Genomic DNA, 23,537 nt, shown 5'->3' on the forward strand with positions numbered 1-23,537 from the left:
TGCCACATGAGGCTCTAATTCCCGGAATAAACCATCATCATCATAAATCGTAATAGCTAGGTCAGTGCAACAAACTAAGCCACAATCAACAAACTACAGCTCAACTTGGTATAATGTGTGAAGCTGTAATCTGCATGATCCCAGAAAATAGAATGGGAAGGGGAAATGTTATGCTTTCCATTCACCACTGATAACAGCATGCAAGAAAACTTAGATCTCAAATTTTAGACACCTTTGGTATTTATACAGAGAGATGTCATAAAATCATTACAATCCATATCTAGGAGGTCTCCACTTTTATGCTAGGACACCCACAAGTGCAGCAGTTGGAAGCATGCCACAGGATGCAATGGTACTGTAAAGTTCACAATGAATTCATAGTTTAGCTTGCAAGCATACCCCCTATCTATTTGTTAGCTGCTCTCAAGGAAGTCTATCTGGTACTATGGAAAATCCACATGAAAGAAGAAAGCACAATATAGTCAATACCTTCACATCATTTTCTGGCCAGTTGTTCACAATAGATCGGATATGGCCCCTATCTGTTATGGCAATGAATAATCCTCTGCAAAGAAGACAGAAATGCTTTTACCACCAATTAATTTAAGTTGCTTTTGTGTTTGCAAGAGTCAGCGTAATATATGTTCTCCTTCTTAATCATTTAAAAAAGTTAAACATGATACCTTAAAAAAATAGAGCGAAACTAAGCACTTGAGAACTATATCAGTTAAAAGCTTACAGAATTTGAAAATGCAAGGTTAATCTGATCTTATCATTCATATCAACTTCATTTTGTCATGTGAAATGAAGCAGAAAAAAATATCCCTGAACAAGCAACAATAATGACACAAGTACAATTCAGGAAGGAGAGGAAGATTCAAAATACTTGAATGGATGTTCTCTTTTTCCCAATTATTCTCTATGACTAGAAACAGCAGTGCAAAATTCTATGTTAATAACAAGGGAAAAAAACATCTTTATCACCCTTCCACAACTTGGTCCAACTCAACTAGAGAGCTCCAAACGGGGAAAGTTTTATGTAGATGGTTTCATATTATCAGTCCATTTTATTTATTTATTTTATTAGATTTAGATGCCACCCAACTCCAGGGTGACTTGGGTTATCTATATTGTGGCACTGGTGTTTTGAATTAGATTCACTCAACTAGCCTGGTCATATATGCAAAGTTTATCGGCATTCAAGCAGCTCAAGAAAAAAATTATTACAACATTTACAGTCTAGGGTTTCTTCGCCAGGGTTCTGTGGCACCCTAGGATTCTCCGAGAGGTCACTAGGGGTTCCCTGGGAGATCACTATTTATTTTAAAAATTATTTCAAATTCGGGCAACTTCACATTAAAGAGCTAAGTTTCATTCTTTATCTTTAGTTCTTAAACTATACACAGGCCTACCAATGAAACGAAGATCATAATTTAGTAACTTCTGGCCTATCTTTGAGCCTGAACGTGCAGGGGTTCCCCGAGGCCTGAAAGATATTTCAAGGGTTCCTCCAGGGTCAAAAGGTTGAGAAAGGCTGGACTAGCTTCTTTAGGGAAGTCAAAATTGTCAGCAGGACTGAGCTTTAAAAACGAAACAAATCCCACTTCCCTTTGGCTCCTACAAATAAACAAAAGCTTTTGTGAGGAGGGCCAGGAAATGAGCATTTATTCCAGGAAGTGAGGCAGACCTAAGGGGTGGTAAAGTAAAACACAAATAATTTTATTTAGAGCGTTTGCACAGCCCTTCTCAAGTTAACAACTCCCTGGGCGGGAGAGAATAGAAAGTGGACTCTAAAGCAGAAACAAAAAGTGTGTGAGGAAGAAGAAATAAAGAACAGGGCGATAAGACAAGGGGGAGCTACATTTCTAATGTGAACTGACAGAAAATAAACTCATTAACTGATGGTGAGCTTTTGGATTCTTTACCTACCGCCAGCCAGCAGAAATAGTGATAGTGCTTTATTAAGGAACGCAAGCATGAACGTAAAATTAAAGACAACAGTACATCTGCTTTTGAGTTTCAGTATGAAAGAGCAGAAACTTCAGTGACAATTAAATAAAGAAATTATAAAGGTGTCCTTACTTTGGCCTTCTAAAAATATGCCCATACTGGGAACATGCAAGGCCTACTGTTGGTGTATAGACAATCGGCATTAATTGTTCAATATCATCTTGTAGAATCCTGTAAAACAGCTTCTCATTTCTTTCCTGAATTCCCATCACATAGATGTATCTGTGAGCAAAGAAATGGAAAAAATAGGAAGTTCGTGTGCCTGTAGTTGTATATTTACAATGTATTTAGACTGCCTTCCCTTTTGGAGTTACAAACTTTCCCTGGGCAGAAAAAAACAGTTATACAGCAATAAATACCAAAATAAATAAAAGGTGCGGATAAGGCATATTGTCCCCCAACACAAAAATCCAGCATCCGTTCCAATTCAATTAAAACACTATTAGAGAAGGAAGTGTGCTGTGCTAGGTATTCCCATCCTGAGCTTCTAGAAAGACAGCAAGATGTAAATTTAATTGATAAACAATGAAATAGAAAATAGAGGAGGATTTAGGACTCATGTTTTGGACTCCAGGACCCATCAGCTTCATACACAATGCCAAAGGCAAGGAACCATTGGAGTTGTAGTCCAAATCATAGGGAGGATTATGCCTCCTATGACTCAGGACTGTCCAAAGAACAGAGATGGGAATCATTTGCTACTGAAGATCGCTCTGAAGGAGAACAATAAGGAAGAAGAGGCAGTGAATGACGAGAAGAAAACCTGCAAGATTTTTTTATTGTTGGCTTGACACATTTTATTCCTTTTTTAAAGGCACTCTAAGAACGTAACACAATTCATACACTGAGAGAAACACAGCATCTTGCTAAGCACATTATGTGTTGATGTGTATGAAATTTGTATAAAAAGTAAAGACAAACAGTATCATACTGTTTATTTATGCATATTTGTTGAGAATATGAAAATAACATGTAAATGCATAATGCGCTAAGCAAGACGATGCAGTCTTATTTGCGAATTGTTTTTTTAGAGCACCTTTAAAAAAGGAGTTAATTCCAAAACATCAACGATCATAAAATATTTTTGACAGGCTTCCAGGAATCTTTCCCTTTTTATTTTTACCCTGAAGGTGACTATCAAGGGGGGAAAAAAGAACTTTCTTTCTCCCAGGCTGCTTCTGCGCAACTCAAACCACAAATTGCACTCACCAAAATATTCTCCAATGTTTCCTATTCAATAGCAACTTCTGTTTCAACACAGGAACAATGAGGTGAGAGATGAAGAAAAAGGATTGTCTTTCTTTTTTCCCTCTCCTTCCTATCAATTTCCCTGAGAGCCAGTTTGGTGCAGTGGTTAAAGACAGTGGCCTAGAAACTGGGAGACCGTGACTTCTAGTCCCGCCTTAGGCATGAAGCCAGCTGGGTGACCTTGGGCCAGTCCCTCTCTCTCAGCCCCAGGAAGCTGATGACAAGGGCAAACCACTTTCAAACAATCTTGCCAAGAAAACTGCAGGGACTTGTCCAGGCAGCCGCCAGCGGTCCAGACTGACTCAAGGGCATACATAAACACATCATTTCATTACTTAAAATCTGTATGGTTTATTACAACAAGCTCTATCCTGTTTCTTGGTACAAATGCTACCAAAACAGTTTCCAAGCAATGTGAACGGCCATAAATAAAGAGGTAGGAAATGTTAAAGCAAAAACAGTAAGTTCTGGGACTCTTTCCAGATTACAATGGTGTGTGTGTATCTAAGTGAAACAGACTTTTATGATGCTCTTTGTCTGCCTTCTTCCCTCTATGCATACCCCCCAAACTTATTTACACACCTTAAGAAATCCATATATCTGCTTGTATTATTTTTCCCAGTGGAGCAAAAACCGGTCTGACAAAGAGTGAGATCAGGAGTCCCCCAAATCTGGGGATCTTAAGAGCAGGCTATTGGGAATCTCACAAAATAGCAGCCATGATGGCAAGGCCTTCAACAAAATAACCATTTAGCAGGACACAAAGTGGTAAGGCTGCCCCCAGCCTTCTCAGCAGATTTACCTGATCCTCTCTACTTCCTCAGCATTTCCACCTCTTTTCTAAGAAGAGGGCCCTACTTTCAAACACAGTATTAGCTTACTGTCTGCTATCAATTTTATTTTCCAAATATGGTGGCTGGGAATATGTGCAAGTCCCAGAAGCATTCACAAAAATAGCTATTCATGGAAATAAATATTATGCCAAAAGCTAGCCTCCCACTTCAGTTATTTATTCATTTATTTTTAGGAGAAGATTCTAAGCCATGTCTGGTAGAACATGGCAAGCACCAATGAAAATTCTATGGGGCCACAGGCACCCAGACATTTTAAAGGTGGGATCCAGGGTTTAGAAGCTCAGCAAGAAAATGAACAGAATGGGAAGACTAAGCAACCCCCTTTTTCTTGTCCCACTCCAATGAAACATGCAACCTTTAAGTCCTCTGCCTGTGAAAGAAAGAGAAACGAAGTGTGGTCTTCTGAGGTTCTGGGGTTGCAATTCCTACTGGCCAAGCAGGAAGACCTTATGGGAACTGGAGCTGAACAAGATGTAGTGATTCATATGTCTTCTACCCTTAAATTCCTGAGCCAGTCAAATTTGAGAACTGCGATTCACATCTTGTCTTGACGCCTGCAATATACCCTACCTGGGGTCACCCGTGAAAAGTGCATGCAGGTTATGAAATGCAACTCCCTCGGCATTGATCTCCACTGACAATAAGGAAATCTGTAAAGACCCAACATCTTTGCCAAGCTATTAATTGCTAATCCACTTACTATTTGTTTTCATTTATGGCTTAACTTTTCAGATTTCTTAAAACATGGTTGCTAGCAATCTTGAGTATTTGCTTGAGCAGAAAGATGGGGTAGAAACCAAGGAAACAAACCAAATGAACTTAACATCCAACAGAAAATAACTCTGTGTGTGTGTGTGTGTGTCTGTGTATAATACAGCCAGATGTCATTTTTGGCTTTCTGGAGAGAAGACTCCAGAATCTGGGAGAACAAATGAAGCAATTAATCTTGCCATTGGCTAAGCCATGATGGGTGACTTGCTTGCTGGACTGAAAGTTGGAGAAGATAGGAAAATGAAAGCCACTGTGGAAAATAAAACAGGTGACAAGAGCTATTTTTAAAACAGAATGCACATTCTAATCAATGTCGGTTTCAGATTCCACATTCAGCATTACAGGTATGCCGGCTGCAAACTTTAGCTCTTGTGCATTTAATAGGTGGTTGTAAAAATGACCTTGGACCTCAGCCCAAAAGCTGTGCACAATTATTCAGAAATGAACCTCATGAACCTCAATTTACTTCCCAGAAAAAACATGCCCTGGATTAGGCTGCAGAAATTTTCGTGTCAGGGGAAAAAATGAATGCAACTCTAATTAGTCAACATTTGTACAATGGGTACAGTGCTCTTTTGGTTAAGTATTCTTTCAAGTATTCTTTCACTTTATGGTCAATTAACCAGCTTTCTGGTATTGCGTCCAGGAGGATTATATATTAACACTCAAGTCATAAACTATGCTTCCAGTTGGATGGGGAAGAGAAAAAGAATGCTAAAACAGAAGTTTGCTGTGACTTAAAAAGACAGTATACAACATAGATGGGTAAGACATATGTATGCACAGGCACACATACATATACAGACTTTCAAAGTCCAGGGGAGCATGTCACAGCTTCACCAGAGGGGCAGGACTTACATTTTCAGCCATACTGAGAGGTAATTTTGGAATTTCACTCAGAATAGATGAATTAAACCTAACCCAGGGTGACCTATTTGGGGGCAGAATTCATGTTAAACAGGCTATTAAAAATCAAATTGCCTTTGAATGTTGGTAGGGTTATCTTGGTGGGCACTGGGGAAGTTGCAAACACAGGATTGGGGTGCTGGAGGTGGCCCGCCAACCCAGCCACATCGTATTAAAACTAGTAACAAATGCCATTTTCAGAATATTCTCAAGATTTGCAAAGAATGGAAGAGGTGGCTTGCAAAAAGTAAGACATGGAGATAAGGGATTTGAGCACCCATCTGGCCCCTTTTGAAGGACAATCCCACCAACTAGCATCCCCCCCCTCAGTGTATCTAGGTCATCTCACAACAGCTCTCCTGCAAATCATAACTGGAATCCAATCCCAGCAAGGTGCAGAGAATCATCTCCGAAAGAGTAAGGCTCTTCCAATGCACGCTTACTTCTCTAAGGGATCCGTCATTTTGGCTATGTTCTTATGGAAACGTAAAGCTTGGACGTCCTGTGTCTCAAACTTCGGAGGTAAGAGTCCTTGAAGTCCAAGTATCTGCCGTTCTTTTAAGGTAAAAGCCATCCCCTGAATAGAGACAGTAAGAGGAAAAGATAAAATTAGCTCCAATTCCAGGTCTGGGGAAGTTCTTAGGCCAGTGTTTCTCAACCTTGGGCGTTTTAAGAAGTGCGGACTTCAACTCCCAAAACTCCCCTGTTCTGGGGGTTGGAGTCCACACATCTTAAAATGCCCAAGGTTGAGAAACACTGCCTTAGGCCAAATGATCTTAGTGGGACCCTACCTGCCCTTCATCAGAAATACGATTCCTTCCTTTGCCCTTAATCTATTCTAAGTTTATCCAGATGTTTGCTGAACTTGCAATTAAGGGGTAAAACTACTCTGTATATTGGTCAAAAGGGACAGACATCTGGGATGAGTAGAAAGTCTGGCCCTCCCATATATCCCTTTGGTTGCCCCTCTACCTATGGCTGAAATTCTTAGCCCTGATGTTTGCTTAGCATGCTTCATCCTTTAATGCAGTGTTTCTCAACCTTGGCAACTTTACGATATGTGGACTTCAACTCCCAGAATTCCCCAGCCATGCTGGCTGGGGAATTCTGGGAATTAAAGTCCAGATATCTTAAAGTTGCCAAGGTTGAGAAACACTGCTCTAATGGCTCAGCTTCAGTGAAATAAATGTCTGATTGAGCCACAAGCCAAGCCTGAACTTTAGGTTCAAAGACACTTATTTTTCTCACCAAAAGAATCTTAGGGAATCAGTTGATCAAACATCTGTTCTGTCTTACCTTTCCCTGGGTAAACCCTGATTTCCCGTTTTTCCCTTCTCTCACATCCAAAATGATCGAAGCCCTGGATACAGGCCATGCACTTCTATTGTAGTATATTGTGTGAAACCAGCCAAACTGTGGCTTATTCTGCAATCCACAGTTAGATAAACAATGGCTTCGTGTGATGTGTAGGCCAGCTCAAACCCTCATAAAGAGCTTACCTGGGTTTTAGTGAAGCTGCCTCACCCTTTCCATTTTCCATTCTAGAAGACTGCTTGCAGCAAAGCTAAAGCATTAACCCATTGAGCAAAAGCATCTGGTGAGAAAACCATGTTCCATTTCCACTCATCCCCAAACAAGTATCAATGTGATGATGCTACATAAGATGAATTTCTCAGAGCTTCTTCAGTTAATTAGCTCTTCTTTGCCTCCATTCACTACCTTTTTGCATTTTTCTCAAGACTGTTTTTCAAGCTTCTGGAGATTACCTGTTCCCAATCCACTGCATACCTTTCACATTTCTGTCAATCATCTTCTATTTAGGATTCCTTGTCCTTCAGCTTCCTAGGGTCCTGACCTTTTCTACACAAGTTTTTAAACCCACCAAAATGGCCAACATTCTCTTAAGGTATGGTTGTTGTTCTATAAAACCACCCTCTTCTTGGACTAAACATTCCATAACATGACACAAGTTTAGCCAATCACAGCCTTGATTACTGTACACACCATATATTACCCACTAGGGCAGGGTTTCTCAGCCAGGGTTCCGCGAGATGTCCCTAGGGGTTCCCTGGGAGATCACAATTTATTTAAAAAAAAATTCAAATTTGGGCAACTTCACATTAAAGAGGTACTTTTCATTCTTTATTTTTAGTTTAAGAACACTGTTAATGCATATATACAGGCCTACCCATGAAACACATATAATTGTTTTGTAACTTGTGGCCTATATTTGAGCCTGAAGATGCAGGGGTTCCCCGGGGCCTGAAAAATATTTCAAGGGTTCCTCCAGGGTCAATGATTGAGAAAGGCTGCATTAGGGCCATGAAAAGGGATACAATGATACAGCAAAAGGGGGATTTATTACAATTGTCCACATTGCAACTCTTCAGTTAAGTAACTAACTACCAACAGATCGTAGTCATTCTGGCTTTGCTCAATATTCAACTTTTCTCTATTTATATATATATACACACACACACACACACACAGACACAAACACATCTCCATATATATAAAAATATACATATGAATATATATCTCCACATATATAAAAACATATATATGAATATATATATCTCCACATATATAAAACATATGACTATGAATATATATATACTGTGTGTCTGTGTGTATGTATGCATGTGCGTGCATGTATGTGTGTGTGTGTGTGTATACACACACACACATACACATACATACATACACACATGGCACTGCCTTATGTCCAAACACAAAGCTCTTGCAGCAGTTTTCAGCCTTGTGTTATTTATTTATTTTTTATTTATTTATTACTCAAATTTAGCCACCGCCCATCTCCCCCAGTAGAGGGACTCTGGGTGGTTTACAATAAAATCCCACACGAAACATAAACGTTAAAATCACATAAAACAATTATGATTCAACACAATAAATAAATAAAATCCAAGAGAGATGTAAAATCCAGGCTGGTGGGAGCGACTCTAGGGTGCGAGCCACCCCCAAGAATGGTTATTCACTTTCCCACCCCAGGCAAGACGGCAGAACCAGGTCTTCAGGGCCTTCCGGAAGGTCGGGAGTGAAGGGGCCTGCCTCACCTCCGGGGGCAAGATATTCCAGAGAGCGTGGGCCACCACAGAGAAGGCCCGCTTCCTGGACCCCGCCAGATGAAGTTCTCTTATGGATGGGGTCCGTAACATGCCCCCTCTAGATGATTGGGTGGGGCGGGCCGATGTAATGGGGATGAGACGGTCCCTCAGGTAACCTGGACCCATGGCGTGTAGGGCTTTAAAGGTAACAACCAACACCTTGAATTGGACCCAGAAACAAACTGGCACCCAGTGCAGCTCGCGCAGCAACGGTGTTGTGTGTGCCCACCTAGGGGCACCAAAAATAGCCCGCGCGGCTGCATTTTGGACCAGCTGAAGCTTCCGGATACTCTTCAAGGGTAGCCCCATGTAGAGCACATTGCAGTAGTCTATTAGTGTTAAGCTTCACAGCACTACTGCAAACTCAAGACTTGGCATATAACACACCCAAGAGACTTACCTTGTTTGTCCTGGGGTTCAGCATCAAGAGCTTGCCTTTTCCTCTCGTATGCACGCCACGGTGTGCCAACATGCAGGGAGAAACAGCTATTCTTAACCGGGAGAACATTTTGTATAGCTTGCCTAAGAGAGGGGAAAAGGGGCAAAGGGGATGGTGATGTCTGTTTCAACATGTATAGATACAAGCAGATGTATAGAAAGAGCAAGATTTTCCAATTCTAGTTAAATAATATATGACTGTTTTAAAAGAAAGTCTGTCTATAAATAAGGCATGAAGGCTTCTCTGAGGGATTTAAATGATTCAGAGAAAGACGAACTCAAGATTCGTGTATTATTTCTGGTAGAAGGCTGTGCAGGTGGGATTTAAGGCATCTTCTTAAGCGCTATGAAAAATCCTTCTCCTACAGAGAACGTAATGATATGTTATTCTGTTCGGTTCCACGTTATTTTAGTTCCAAGACAGAGTTGGGACTAACCAATGGCACTAGGACTGGACAGTATTTGAGAAGGAAGGATAAATGATATTGCAGAGAAATAACCCTTTTAATACCGCTGTCTTTTAACTGTGAGGCTCTCTCCCCAGTGGAGAAGTTGACCTGGATGGTAAGGTAGCATGGACTAAGCAACGGGGCTGACCCAGCCTCAGGAACTTCTGCCGATGCTCACCCTTTGTCATTTGAAAGAGGATGTTTCAGAACAGGTGACAAACACAGCAAGCAGCCCTAGGAAGACTTTGCCAGGAGTGACCTTAGGCTAGACAATTGTTGCCTGCTGTTGGCATCCAGCTGCTATTTATAGGTATCCTCTAAACCTCAACGCCTTTGCAGACAATGGCTTTGGGCTAGTCATGATTGATGTTCTGGGGCCTGCCTCTGCCGAAGAGGATACAAGATCTCTTGAAGACTGGGACCTGCAGGAGAGGGTCATGTCCCAGCTAGTTGTCAGGGAAGAACTTGAGACAGCCATTTTCCCTAGAGCTGAAGAGGATGACTTGTTGGGATTGTTCCTCATCCTGGCTCAAGAGAGCAACTGCATCTAAGGTCGCTTGAGTGACGACACAGTCAGCACCTGAATTAAGAACTGGCAGGGTCTGGACTTCGTTGGCAGCAGAATTGGGCAACATGGGTGGGAGGAGATGCTTGGTTGCAACAGATTTAGGCTTGCCCTTTCACCTCCCTTCATGTTGCTTGCACCTGAGATGCTTCTCTAAGCATCACATGAATCTCTCTTGTGAGTTCAGTTGCAGGTGTGAAAATCCTGAATTGGGACCTCCTCTTTTTGCCTACTCCTTCAGCCACTGAACCAAAAAAGCTTGCTAACTGTGAACTGTGTTATCCATGGTTGGCTATAAATCTCATGTTTTCTAGCTGCTTCCCTTGGCTTTCGCTCTGCAGTAAAACAACTATGCCAGTACTTCAAGTACCTTTTAGCAATTGTTGTAGAACAATGCAAAGCAAAAGAAGTGTTTACTGGAACTGAGTCTGAAATAGCATCTTGCAAAGGGGCAAATGAGCTGTTCCCTTTTCTTGGGTTATACAGTACCCTTCCCAAACCTAACACCTTTGAGATAAATTGGGCTACAGTTGCCATCATTCCCCATTCCCAGTCAGCTGTGGCACCATTCCTACTTGGGAACTACAGTACGACACTCCTCAAGGCCACATTCTTGGGAAAGTCAAAAGTATGCTAAAGAGAGACTCATGATCCTCCTAATGACCACTGACATCTGATACAGAGTGAGTGACCCAACCCTATAGTGTGGTAGGAATTAAGGAAAGAGGTTCGCTCAGCATCAAACACGCGAGGACATCATTAAAGTTGTACAGTATTTATTTATTAGATTTACAACCTGTTTTTTCATCCAGGCATTCAAGGCTGTGTGGATAGGTCCCCTTCCTCCAAGTTCTCCCCACAGTGACAACTCCATAAGTTGAGTTGGTTGGAGTCATAATGCCTGGCCACGGTCATTCAGTGCCTTAACTGTAATACCTCCCTTGCACTAAGATCTTCATGTCTACAATGGATAACAATGGGCCCAGCGGAGAGAGAGATTCTCCTTTCCTTCTTGAAGAAAGGAGAAGACCTTCTTCCATTGAGTGTGTAGACTCTAAAACGTAATGGGAAAACTCTTATCTACCCCAAACAAAACACATGTGACACAACTCCAGCCTCTACCCACTGTAGTCCTTGGTCCTCCCTGAAATATTAACTGTGGCCCCTGACCATCAAAGGTAGTCGAGTGTACTGTACGTTTCCAACAAAACAAAATAATCAGAAACTCACTCTATATAAATGCAGAGAGGTAAGAGGTGTAATACTTTATAAATTAAACAAATTAAACTCTTTGCAAGTTGCTCCGAGGTATCACAGTGTTCCAGGGTTTAGGTTATTTATTAACTTTATAAACACTAAAATTCTAGATGCGATATTATGTTAACCAATTATGAAATAGTGCGCTGGGGCAAAGTTATACACTCTGGCTTTGAAATCAGATTTTGTTCCGCATTATATATACCAAAGATACTCTCATAAACTTTAATTCTCATTTGATGTCAATGACTTGACGGTCCTTTGGACATTTTTTATAAGAACAAAGGAAGCTAACGTGCCTGTTTTTTTTTTTTAAATTCTTTTTGCTGTCACAATGCTTAGTCGCCCACTAAAACCTGTGCGTGGGGGCAGAATCAACTTTGCCTCCCAAATCACAACTCTGACTCACATCTCTGTATGGCTGCTTAACTATTACTTTGAGTCTGAACCAGCCTAGTTCAGACAGACTTGTGGCCAAGTTTATTCATTCAGTGCTTAGCAACCCAACCAAATGGAAGCTGGGTACTGTATTAGAAAACAAAAGCAGCTTTGCGTAGAAGGATTCTGTACCATGATAAACTTGGTGGATGCAGAGAAAACCCAGCTGGCCTGTGGGAATTAATTGTTTCAGAGCAAATTAAGCAGCAGCAGACCGGACAGGTGCTGCAGCAGAAAACTGTTTCAAATCCATTTTGCAAATTGAGATGTTGTTGGTAGACAGGGAGAATCATAGGAAGTTTAAATTGTGTTCAGGGCTTGTCAACACATTACAGCTAGATTGTTGGCACTCCACCATGATCTGTTTAACCATGGTTTACTGAATAGATTGTGGTGTATTTGTAGTTTATTGAATAAACCCAAGCTGGATGATGCACAAACTACATTGCAATTTGAAGTGTTACATCAGCCAGGCCTGAAATATATGAGGCCAATTCAATAATTGTCAGAAAGGATGGGGATCCAGAGGCAGGCCTTTTTGGCTGCGGCCCCCTTGCTCTGGCACACTGACACCCACCCTTTCTGACCAGTCATGATGCCTCCCTTCCTGCTGACATGGAGGAGGACTGTGAACAGGATGCTCCATCTTAGAGTCTCTGGAGCAAAAGGTGCCAGACAATGGAAGTAGATGTCTAGAACATGTTTGGTTTCAAAACTGGTTCACTGCTCCATGATGGATGAGGTTTGTCTTCACGATGTGATGATTTTTGCATGATTGTGTTTACTGCTTCCCTGTTCTGTTATGCACCCTGGTGAATCTTGGCTGGAGACAGCCTACAAACAATGGCAATAAGCAACCTAATTATCATGTGGTTTTTTCACTTCTTAAAACATTGTGATACTATACATTTCCCCACGATTAACCAAACCTGCCTGTGTGGCGATGCTTCAGTTGAATCCACTCTCCACATGCTGCTGCACTGCTCCTTTTACAATGATGTTTGAAGAAGACTCATCTTCCCACTCCGGCGGCATGCACCGAATTAACCTGAGGAACTTATCAACTCTCTCTTATCAAGCAAGAAAAGTGCTACCTCCCATACCATGGCAAAGTTCTGTATAGCTGCCGTGAATGTGCGCAAACAGCTGACTACTGCACATGGCTGACAGATTCACACCTGATTCATTCATCTTATGGCTATGTGGATATATATATTTGTCTTCTCCTCTCTGTCTGCTGTAATTAGTTTATACATGTTTTGTTTTACCCTGGTCATTCATCGAAATAAACATTATCTATCTATTTTCACATTTATTTGAAAATGTAAGAAAAGATGTTCAGAAATGAGTCTGAGGAAAACTAGATTTTAAAAAATCATACATTACAATAAATTGCATCTTAAAAAGTATGTATTGCAAAATAGGATTTGCAAAAGTGGCTGTCTCAGGGAGAGACGTGGATAAAACTTTCCACACCCTTTCAGACATTTCAAAACACCGGTAAACGGATGCAGAAACATGAAGGAACGAACTTGTGAATAAACATGCAAAAATTGTAGAGAAACAGAGATATTCCTTCTTAATCGGAAGTTAGAAGCAGAAAACTAATTACTGCATAGTTATATAGTTTTATTCTATAGTATTGTATTACAGTGTAATAGTATTATTCTATTACTATGGTAATAGTTCTCTCTGACAGCAATTATCTGTTTTGCGTTACTCGGTGGCATGAATTAATCCTTCCAGTGTATTTAGCCGAGATATAAAGCCCACAAAAGGTATTCTTGCTCATAAATTAATTTGAACTTTTCTCCCATTAATAAACCATCTCTGGATCCAAACTGCTTTTCTGTCCTGCAGAGGAGAGCACAAAGGAAATGGTTCAAGCGCCATCTGGCTCCGGGATGATCTAATCTACCATTATTGTAGATCTAATTAACCATCAGTGTTCTTTCCATCTCCCTTTTAAAATAAATGCTGTTTAAACAATAATGAATCTGGCCAATTTACTGAGCATCAAAATTAATTTTCAGTTGTTGTTTTGGCCACACAAGGAAATCAGATCAATTACTTCTACAGTAATTGGTAAAAATGTGTTTTATTTCAGTATCTTAGCACCTCTCCACACACACTTCTTTAGGATCAAAATGCTTTAATGAGCACCTTCACTTTGGAATAGTTGGTACCCAAGTTGGGACTGGGGGAAAAAGAACACAAGTGCTTTGCCATCTGCTGCCCACCTAAGAGCTACCCAATTCACTCTGTGGGAGAACGTTAATGCCTGCTGCCAATGTTCAGTTGATTAGACCTCCCCAACCCCATCTTAATCTTCACTATGCAATGTCTGGTTAATCTTGCCAGGGTTGCATGCCCAACTCTGCCTTCCTAAAAGTGCAGTGTTCAGCAAGCTCTGTGGAGAAATTTTTTCATTAAATCTTAATTACTCTTGGTTTTTTAGCATCTTCTGTGGACTTCAACTGCCAGAATTCTCTGGCTGGAAATTCTCAGAGTTGATGTTCACACTTAGGGGAAGTTGGGAGAAAGCTGTGGTCAAAAAGACATGGTGAACACTTGTGGGTTGGTCAAGGAAGCATCTTGTCGGCCCCACTAGCTAAACCAGGCCAGGAAATCAACTCCACAGGTAGGCTAAAACTACTTTTATTGAGATTGGCTATAATAACAGAAACTTGCAAATCTGATTGGGCTCCTGCACCTCCTTATATTTCAGTGAATTAGGGAGGCTTCTGCCTAAGCCACTTCCAAATGTTCTCTCATTGCTCTGGACTTAATAGATTAGGGTTAGATGCTGGCTGAGGAATTCTGGGAGTTGCAGTTCACACATCTTAAAGAGGCCCAGGTTGAAAAACCCTGGCTTAGACAGTGGATCCTGAATAACTCTGTCATGATCATCTTCTTTACTCCCTACACGTCTCTACCATACCATTGGCAGGTTGGGGATCTTCTGCTCATGCTAACAGTTTTTATGAAGCACTCTTTTCAAAGGCCTCGCATTGCCCTAGTATGCTCCATGGATAAAACATCTACAGGCAATCCGCAGCCCTCTGAAATTTTCCATGTAGCCCAAGTGGGCACCCAAGCTGTCACTGTTACCTTTTGTCTCTGATTAACTACTTGGTGGGCTGCACAGAGAACAACTGGAACAGGGAAGAGGGTACAAGGGGTAGGCCATAGACTTCTACTGTCTTCATAAGGAATACAGGGTTTTCTACAGCCATGAAATATCTGAGGAATGTCTAACCACTATGAGGAGGAGGGTCCATAGGCATGAGGTCCTCGCTCCTTCCACTGAATGTGGTTGTGGAGCAGCCATGAGAAATAACGTTTGTGCAAATGGAAGGAATCTCTTTATCTGGAAAAAGCAGATTTTCAAGAAGATGGGGCCCTGACCCACCTCATATATCCTGGCATTGACAATATTTCTACCGCTGTGTGCTTGCACATGGGACTCTGAAGGAGGAGGATAGGAAGAGTGTTGACTCTTTTAAATTTTGGTGTTCAAGAAGACTGTCAAGAAAACAAACCAACAGATCATCAAACAAATCAACCCAGAGTTCTCACTTGAGGCACAAATGACCAGGCTCAAATTATCCTACTCTGGGCACATTACGCAAAGACTTAGCTCTCCGGAAAAGGCTCTATGCTGGGACAGGTGGAAGGAAAGAGAAGAGTGTGACCAGCAGCTAGGTGAAGGGACTCAGTTACAGTGGTGATGGGTACACTGTTGGAACACCTGAAAGACCAGGTTAGGGTTAGATTATCATGAAGAAAATCTATCTATGTGGTTACTAGGAGTTGAAAACAACTTGATGGCAGATAATCAATCAACGTTTACACAACCACTGTTGGAGTTATTAAACAACACTGATTTGGTGGAGATTCACTAGCAGAAGGGAAGGCGACCATTTGGGGCTGATGAATGAATTTGTTATGTCCAGAGCATGTAATGGGTATTCTCACAATATAGTTGCTATGCAGTGTGGAGAGGGAATGCATATATCACACTCCTGACCAAAAGGAAAACTCATGAGGTGTCTCTCTGCTGCCACTCCCTAGCCAACCCAGTTTATTTTTGCTTCCAATCCATGTACCCCCTTTTTAATAGGTAGGCTCATCCTCAAATAAAGCACTGGGCTGAGCCACCCACTATTGTAATTTTCAAGAATACCTGGGCAACCTTCCTGGGATCCAGAAATTAGGCTGGTGCTTAACATACTGGCTTCCCATTCATTTCTTTAAAACAAAGCAAATTTCAGAAAAATAAAGTAGGCTAGGGAGCCTAGCAGTCACCAAGAGGTTCAGAATTTGCAAGTCCCACATGGCCTAGGAGGCTTCTCCATCCAGCTTGCAGCTTTTCTTCTCAGTCTCATCCACAGGTACCCCAGAGGCTTTCCACAAGCCCTCTTCCCATGCAAGAGTGGGGTGCTGCTGAGGAAAGGCGGGGTAACCAGATCATCCCCACACCACCCTCCTCCAACCAAGTCTTCCACCTTCAGGCTGATGCAAGGAAAAAAAATCCAGATTCTGCTTCAAAAGAAGGGTTCCTCTTTTGAGGGAGAAGACAGAGACTGACAGCACTTGCCAAGGGAAGTGATGTTGATCTTTTTTAAGACCATGAAGAGGAAACTGAGGCATAAGTAGAGTTGGGGAGGGGCATGTTCAACAGTGGGAGTGTCAAAGCCAAGCATGGAAGAGCTTTCTCCAACCTTCCAAACCTCCCAGCATAGCATCAAGTTAAGGAAAGTTAGCATAAAGCCACAATGCCTACCCACAATGCACCTTGATGTTTCCTTTTGGGGGGCAAAGAAGCTCCACATTTAAGGCCACAGTAACCGTACATCTTCTCAGAAAGGACACACTAGAGGGGACTAAAGATTCCAGGTAGAAGAAAGAAAGAAAAGAAAAGCTTCTTTCTTGCTTTTAAATTTGATGACCAGCAGTGAAACTTGCAAAAACAACAGACAAAGGTATTACACTGGAGAAATTTCGAAGGCTTTTTGAAGAAATGGGAAAGAAGCTCTTTTACCATTGTTAAAATTTTTAATAAAAAGTAATTTTTAAAAAAGGAACCAAATATTGGTGTAGGCTTTCACAGCTTCTGTTGTCAGTGATGGCCTTCAGGGTTTAGTGACTGTGGTCTAGATTTCCTGATGATATGCCAGCAAATGTGGCTGGCATCTCCAACTGCTCAGGGTCACTAAACCCTGAAGCCCAACACTGGCCAACAATATGGAGCTGGTTTGTATTGTCTTCTGGTGTAATGCAGTATTTTTTTTTTTACTTTACAATCCAGGTTACAATCCTGGGATGATAGTATAAGCAGGTGCGACCCTGCTTGGCTTTCCAAAATCAGCTGACACTAGTTAGATCTTGCCACATAGCAGGCCCACAAAAACAACATCCTTTCTATTACACTAGTGGTTTCACTGGAGTCAGGATTCATCTCTGGGTTTCCCACAGCCTATACTTTTTGGCATTCAGAAGACCGTCTTCCTTTAGAGCCCGTAGCAAGAACGATAGCTAGTTTCCATGAGAAAAATCTCTTATCAAGGAGGCAGCTAGCCAATTCAAACTCATCAGGAGCACTATATAAAGACACTTATCTAGAAGCAAATGTTTCCCCACAGTGGGACGCCACATGCAAGTTGCATCACATAGCTACATCTGGGGCTTCTACACAAATCACTAGAACTGTGCCCGAGCTTCTAAATTCATTCTTGTCCTGCATGCAGAGAATTTAACATACAATTGCTTTGTAATTGCAAGACATTACAGGAGAGCTGTGTTAGTCTACAGCAGCGTTTCTCAACCTTGGCAACTTGAAGATGGCTGGCTAGGGAACTCTGGGAGTTGAAGTCCACACATCTTCAAGTTGCCAAGGTTGAGAAACACTGGTCTACAGTGGCAAAAAAACAGGAGCCTGGTAGCACCTTCTCCGACTAAGAAATGTTATTAAATGCCTTTTAATAACATTTCTTAGTCGGAGAAGGTGCTACCAAACTCCTGGGTTTTTGCAATTGCAACTTGTTGAGTCGGTAAAAATGTCATGTCTATACAACAACCCACAAAAGCTGATACATTTTGATAAAATGTGTTAGAAGGAAATTGCAAGTGGCCGTGCATTCTAGTCCTGCCTTGGGCACAAAGCCAGCTGGGTGAGCTTGGGCCAGTCACTTTCTCTCAGCCCTAGGAAGCAGGCAATGGCAAACCACTTTTGAAAAACCTTGCCAAGAAAACTGCAGGGACTTGTCCAGGCAATCTTCAAGAATCAGACTCGACTGAACGGATAAAATAGTAGGTAAAAAGGTCGTGTGCGGTCAACAGCCAGCTTCAGAAAGTGAGAACTTCCACCTGCCAAAGGCTGGGTTTCTTTCAGGGTTAAAACTTCAAGCAGAGAGAAGAGGGCAAAGCATAGCAGGGCAACCCGAAGCAGGTAGAACAAGGCAGAAATTCCCACCAAATTGCTCACCCTGAGAAATGCTGCTAAACTCACGAGGTTCCCTCCCAACCAGGAGCCAAGCCAGTAGGTAACTTGTTTAGCTTTTCCAGCTCTTTGAAAGCCCCAGAGGAGAAAGAAAGCTCTGTTCACGCGCAACATTGTGTGTGTGCAAAAAAACAAAACAAAATCCTTCACCTTCTCCCATGTCCTTTGAGAAGAGAACCCATCTGTCCCACTCCGACTTTTGGTCTGTAATGGGGGCTCACACAATCAGATGCTCCCTCTTGAAATAATTCCTCACAGAGGCAACCAGTGAGCAAATAAGCCCTTTTCTCTGAGGAAACAAACCAATCATTCCCTTCATGCAGAAAACTAGTTTGTCAGGGAAAAGGTAAACGATTTTTCCAAACAGATTACATTTCTATCCGGAGGGCCTTTTAATGTTTCTATTACAGTAGTCACACATGGGATCTCCCGACTGCAGTGTGAAACCTAGACTTAGGCAGAATTTGGCCTACTCGACAGACACCAGAAACGCCCATGAGGAATGACTTCACGCTTTTTGGAACAAGCAGCTTGAGACACAGAACGGAGTGCCCTCTCTTTTTATTAAAATAAATGGACCTTCACAAGCCAGAGAAGAAACAGGCCCCAGCTATAGTGGCTCAGCACTTAAGCAGAGATAAAACAGGCTGTAATTTATTAAATGGACAATTTCCAAGCAGGTATCGGTTACCACTTTATGGCTCATTTCAAAAGCACACAGGCACACATGATTTATCTCTGGGTATTAGGGATGATCGTTGCAACTCCTTCAAACATTTGCCTCTAAAAGAAAGCAGAAGAGAGTCCCTAACACAGATATGGATATCCAAGACTGAGGATCACATCAGAAATATATAGTATATTTATATAGTAAATATATAGTACTGCAAACAACTCCATAATTTAGGAGACTGTCTCTTCTGTGTGTCATTTTCCATTGAACAGATGAACAAATCTGCAGACTGGTAATTGCCTTTTTCAGTTGTGATGTTTCAAATTACTGCTTCAGCCTCCAGATGTGTCAGACAAAGGAACACATAATCCAATCCATCTACCACCTGCTTGCATTTGGATTAAGGAGGATCACAAAGACACCATCTAAATCCAGCACTGCCCTTCATTCTGGCTTTCAACAGCCTGAGTTCCTGTGATGAGCAAAATACATTACAGGCACGAGGAAGAAAGCATTTTTCCTTTCAGGGGTAAAAAAAAACACCTTTGGCTGCTTTAAAACAAGGTGTTTTGTTGTCATATGAATCCTTGTGGTGACAAAGTATTCCGTAATTCCAGGCTGGATAACATATAAAGCTATCCCAATTTGATTTAGTTATCTACTAAAGTAAGTGGGGAAAAACACATCTGGAAAATGAATCTGCATTCACACTGGACTGTAATCCTGAGGAATCAAGGCTTATTAAGTGCAAATATGGCCTGACCCGTGAAGCTGGCTGTCACTTTTCATTTTTTATTCTTTACAAATTGTAGATGAGACTATACATCAAAGGGCAAGGTTTTCCTTTCATTCCTTTTTCTGCCGCAATTGCTTTTCTTCCAATAAGAGAGTCCTTGAATGCATCTTTTCAAATGGGGGTAAAGAAACAAATATCCTGAAAATAAAAATAGGAGGCCGAATGTCTCATGAAGGGCAGTCCTAATAGCTACCCATGTCATATCAAATTTCTTTCCAATGCCCAGAGTGGGAGATGGAAGAGGAAGCAATGTGGTAGCTAAGCTATGTAATAAGCCTGACTTGTTATCACCGCATGGAATTCTCCACGCCAACCACAAGCCAACCAGCTTACATGCTTTAAAAGCTCTCTGCCCCTACCAGATGGCAAATGGATCAGTTGGTAGGTGGCTCCAGCAAACAAGCCAAGCAACGAAGTCTAAGAAAGAGACTGGACCCCCCAACCAAAATACAGAAATAGCAGCCCACCATCTCATACGTGAAGAAACTCCTTTGGGCTATAGGAAGTGACTGCAGCAGAGAAGGACAGCAAAACCTCTGTCTGCAGAAGATCACAGGTCCAAAACTAGAAATCTCTACCAAAAGGTACGACAACAGATCTGAGACGTCGAACCAAAGATTCAGTGCAACCATGGCTGGCTAGGAAATCCTGGGAGTTGAAGTCCACATATCTTAAAGTTGCCAGAAACACTGCAATAATCATACTGTATAGGGTATGATGGAGAATTATATCCCAGTAAGCCACAAGGATTTTTTAAAAATTATTTAAAAAAATTTTTTAAATTACTGTTCTTATGCAGACATCACACTTCCACAGAATATTATGCGACTATCATTCTGTAATGGTTTCTTAAAGTTTAATTCTTTCTCTTTCTCTTTCATTCCTTCCATTGCACTAATGCAAATAAGACACTGAATTCTTGAATTTACAAATATTCTTAAAGTTACTGTACTCTGAAAGAAAATATATGACTGCATCCAGCACAGCATTCTCAAAGGAACGGTTTCCGAGTTTGAAATCTGCTTTCCTGGTGTTTACACTGAAATATGGGTTCATTTCAGGACAAAAGCTGGGACATAAAACTGCTAACGGACAGAGCTGTACATGCAAAAATAAGCAAACCACTTCATAGCAACGACAACATTTCAAAAACAATTGCCATCAACTCTACATGATACTTCAGATTATTTCTTAAACTAAGTGAAACTCCCATAAAACTTGTTTATTTACAGACAGGGAGCCTTTCTCATTCTCACTTATCTACATCATATAGTATTGTCTCTGACAGCCAGTTTGGTCTAGTGGTTAAGGCACTGGGCTAGAAACCAGGAGTCTGTGAGTTCTAGTCCAGCCTTAGGCCTGAAAGCCGGCTGGGTGACCCGGGGCCAGTCCCTCCCTCCCAGCCCAAGAGCCAATCAGGCGTAGTAGGAGAGTTCTAGTCCCGCCCTAGGCATGAAAGCCGGCTGGGTGACCTTGGGCCAGTCACTTTCTCTCAGCCCAACTCAGCGCAATGTAGTCCAGCCTCCTTGTGGTGCACCCTGGGCAACGTGACTTGTCATAGCTAAACAGTCTACACATCTGGCTGCTGGACCTCACAAGGATTTCCCAGCAAGAAAAAAAGCAGCATGAAAACCAGACTGCTATGCCATATGACTAAAAAAAAAAAGGCTTCTCTCTTTTTCCTAAAGAAGATAGTCTGGTCTAGTGGTCAAGGTGCTGGGCTAGAAACCAGGAGGCTATGAGTTCTAGTCCCACCTTAGGCGTGAAAGCCGGCTGGGTGACCTGGGGCCAGTCCCTCTCGCTCAGCCCAACCCACCTCACAGGGTTGCTGTTGTGGGGAAAATAGGAGGAGGAAGGAGCATTAGGTATGTTCGCCACCTTGAGTTATTTGTAAAAATAATAAAGGCGGGATAAAAATAAAATAAATAAATAAATTTAGGAAGATGTGCCAAGCCAAGGAAGTATATTAGATTATCGATAAGTGGCCTGCAAGAATGCAATTGATCCCCATCATGGAATTATTTCTTGGTTTTTAAAGGAGAGCGCAAAATACCATGCTGAACAGGCCTTCCCCAAGAGAAAATTAAAGTCTAATCTAATCCTACCACCAATTATCCTAAACGTAGCACCCATTATTCTCTAACAATATGAACTCTTATTTGAATAAAAATATTATTTGAACTGAACTTGGCATTTCATGGACACATCCATGTATTTCTCTTGGTAATAATACATAAGTGGCTTCCCAGTCTGGATTTCCTGGTGGCCTCCACTCCCGGCACTAACCAAGTCCAACATAGCCTACTTTTTTGAGATGAGCTCCCTACAAAAAAATTAAAATCCTGGAGAAGATAAGCCTTCCTGAGCACTGATGGTTACAACAACCTCCCCAATCTAATAACAGCCCCAGCTGTGTAGGACCACAACTCCCATCACCATAGTAATCACAACCAAAAGCTGGCTGAAGGGATAGGAGCTGTAGTCCCATCTGTGGGGAAAGGCTAACCGGGAGACCCAACCTGCTTTCTACATCACTGGGCTTCTTGAGCAGCAGTGCCAGGATTCAGAAAGAGAAAGCAAGTCACCACCAACCAAATGCCATTTTAAGCCTGCTGAAAGTCATCAGGTGACTGTTAGGACAAGCCTAACTAATCCCAGCCTGGGTTGGACCTTAGGGCCAAGCTGAAATCCGCAGCCTAAAAAGCAGAAGGACCTTTTCCCCTTACATCCTTTGCCCCAAACGGATGCTAGACGCCAAACGACGGCCTTCGGGAGAAAGAAATGCTGAAAAGGAAGTTAATCAGGATGCAAACACATGCGGTAATATTTAAAAGAGCCATCGCAAGGTAGGAATTTTGATTGTAATCGTACAAATAATTACCAGACAGTGAGTTAACACCTCCTCATCCACCTCTTTGTTCCAGCGCTGGGCTTTAGCGAGGCTGTTCCCAACCAGACCTACTGATACCTTGCCACTGACTGCCTCAATCCACGCCCCAGCGCCGAATGAAGAGCTCGAGGTCGAGGCAGGGAGGGACACCTCAGGAGGCGGTCCACTCCTAGCTGAGTGACAAGGAGGCTTGGCCAACGGGCAACGTCAGCGAGTCGTCGCCTTTCGCCAATCCCGGCGCTCCGGTCTCTGTCCCGGAGATCTGAGACGGAGCGGACAGAAGATTTTGAATACGCTAATCACGGATTGTCGAAACAGCCAATCCACGGCCTGTTCTAAAAACCCCTACTTTGGGATAGGACCACCGGGGAAGCGGGCGGAATGGAGGCCTCTGATTGGAGGGTTACGAAAATGCCGTGTGAGGGGATGAGAAGATTCGCGGATGATGAATGCAGTCCTTCAGATGAACAGGAAAGAAGCTTGGCACGTGTCCTGTATAGGCTGTAGTTGGCTTCAGCTATAGTTGGCTTCAACTGCATTTGACTCGATCTGCGAGAGACTTTAAAGCAGTGTTTCTCAACCTTGGCAACTTCAAGCTGTGTGGACTTCAACTCC

General features: G+C 42.1%; 1 protein-coding gene across 1 annotated transcript in view; it reads right to left on the bottom strand.

Annotated features, from left to right (window-relative positions):
- ME2 (malic enzyme 2) overlaps nt 1–23,028 on the bottom strand; it is a 35,101-nt gene extending 12,073 nt beyond the window's left edge. Inside the window, exons 1-5 of the mRNA XM_063295826.1 lie at nt 22,914–23,028; nt 9,315–9,436; nt 6,233–6,366; nt 2,083–2,232; nt 490–565 (exon numbers count right to left, since the gene is read on the bottom strand). Of these exons, the coding sequence (XP_063151896.1) occupies nt 490–565; nt 2,083–2,232; nt 6,233–6,366; nt 9,315–9,422 (468 nt within the window). The 5' untranslated portion in view covers nt 9,423–9,436; nt 22,914–23,028. The remainder of the gene's footprint in view (nt 1–489; nt 566–2,082; nt 2,233–6,232; nt 6,367–9,314; nt 9,437–22,913) is intronic.
- Between the last annotated feature and the right edge of the window lie 509 nt (nt 23,029–23,537).

Source organism: Candoia aspera, chromosome 2, assembly GCF_035149785.1.
Source record: "Candoia aspera isolate rCanAsp1 chromosome 2, rCanAsp1.hap2, whole genome shotgun sequence".
Lineage (NCBI taxonomy): Eukaryota > Metazoa > Chordata > Lepidosauria > Squamata > Boidae > Candoia > Candoia aspera.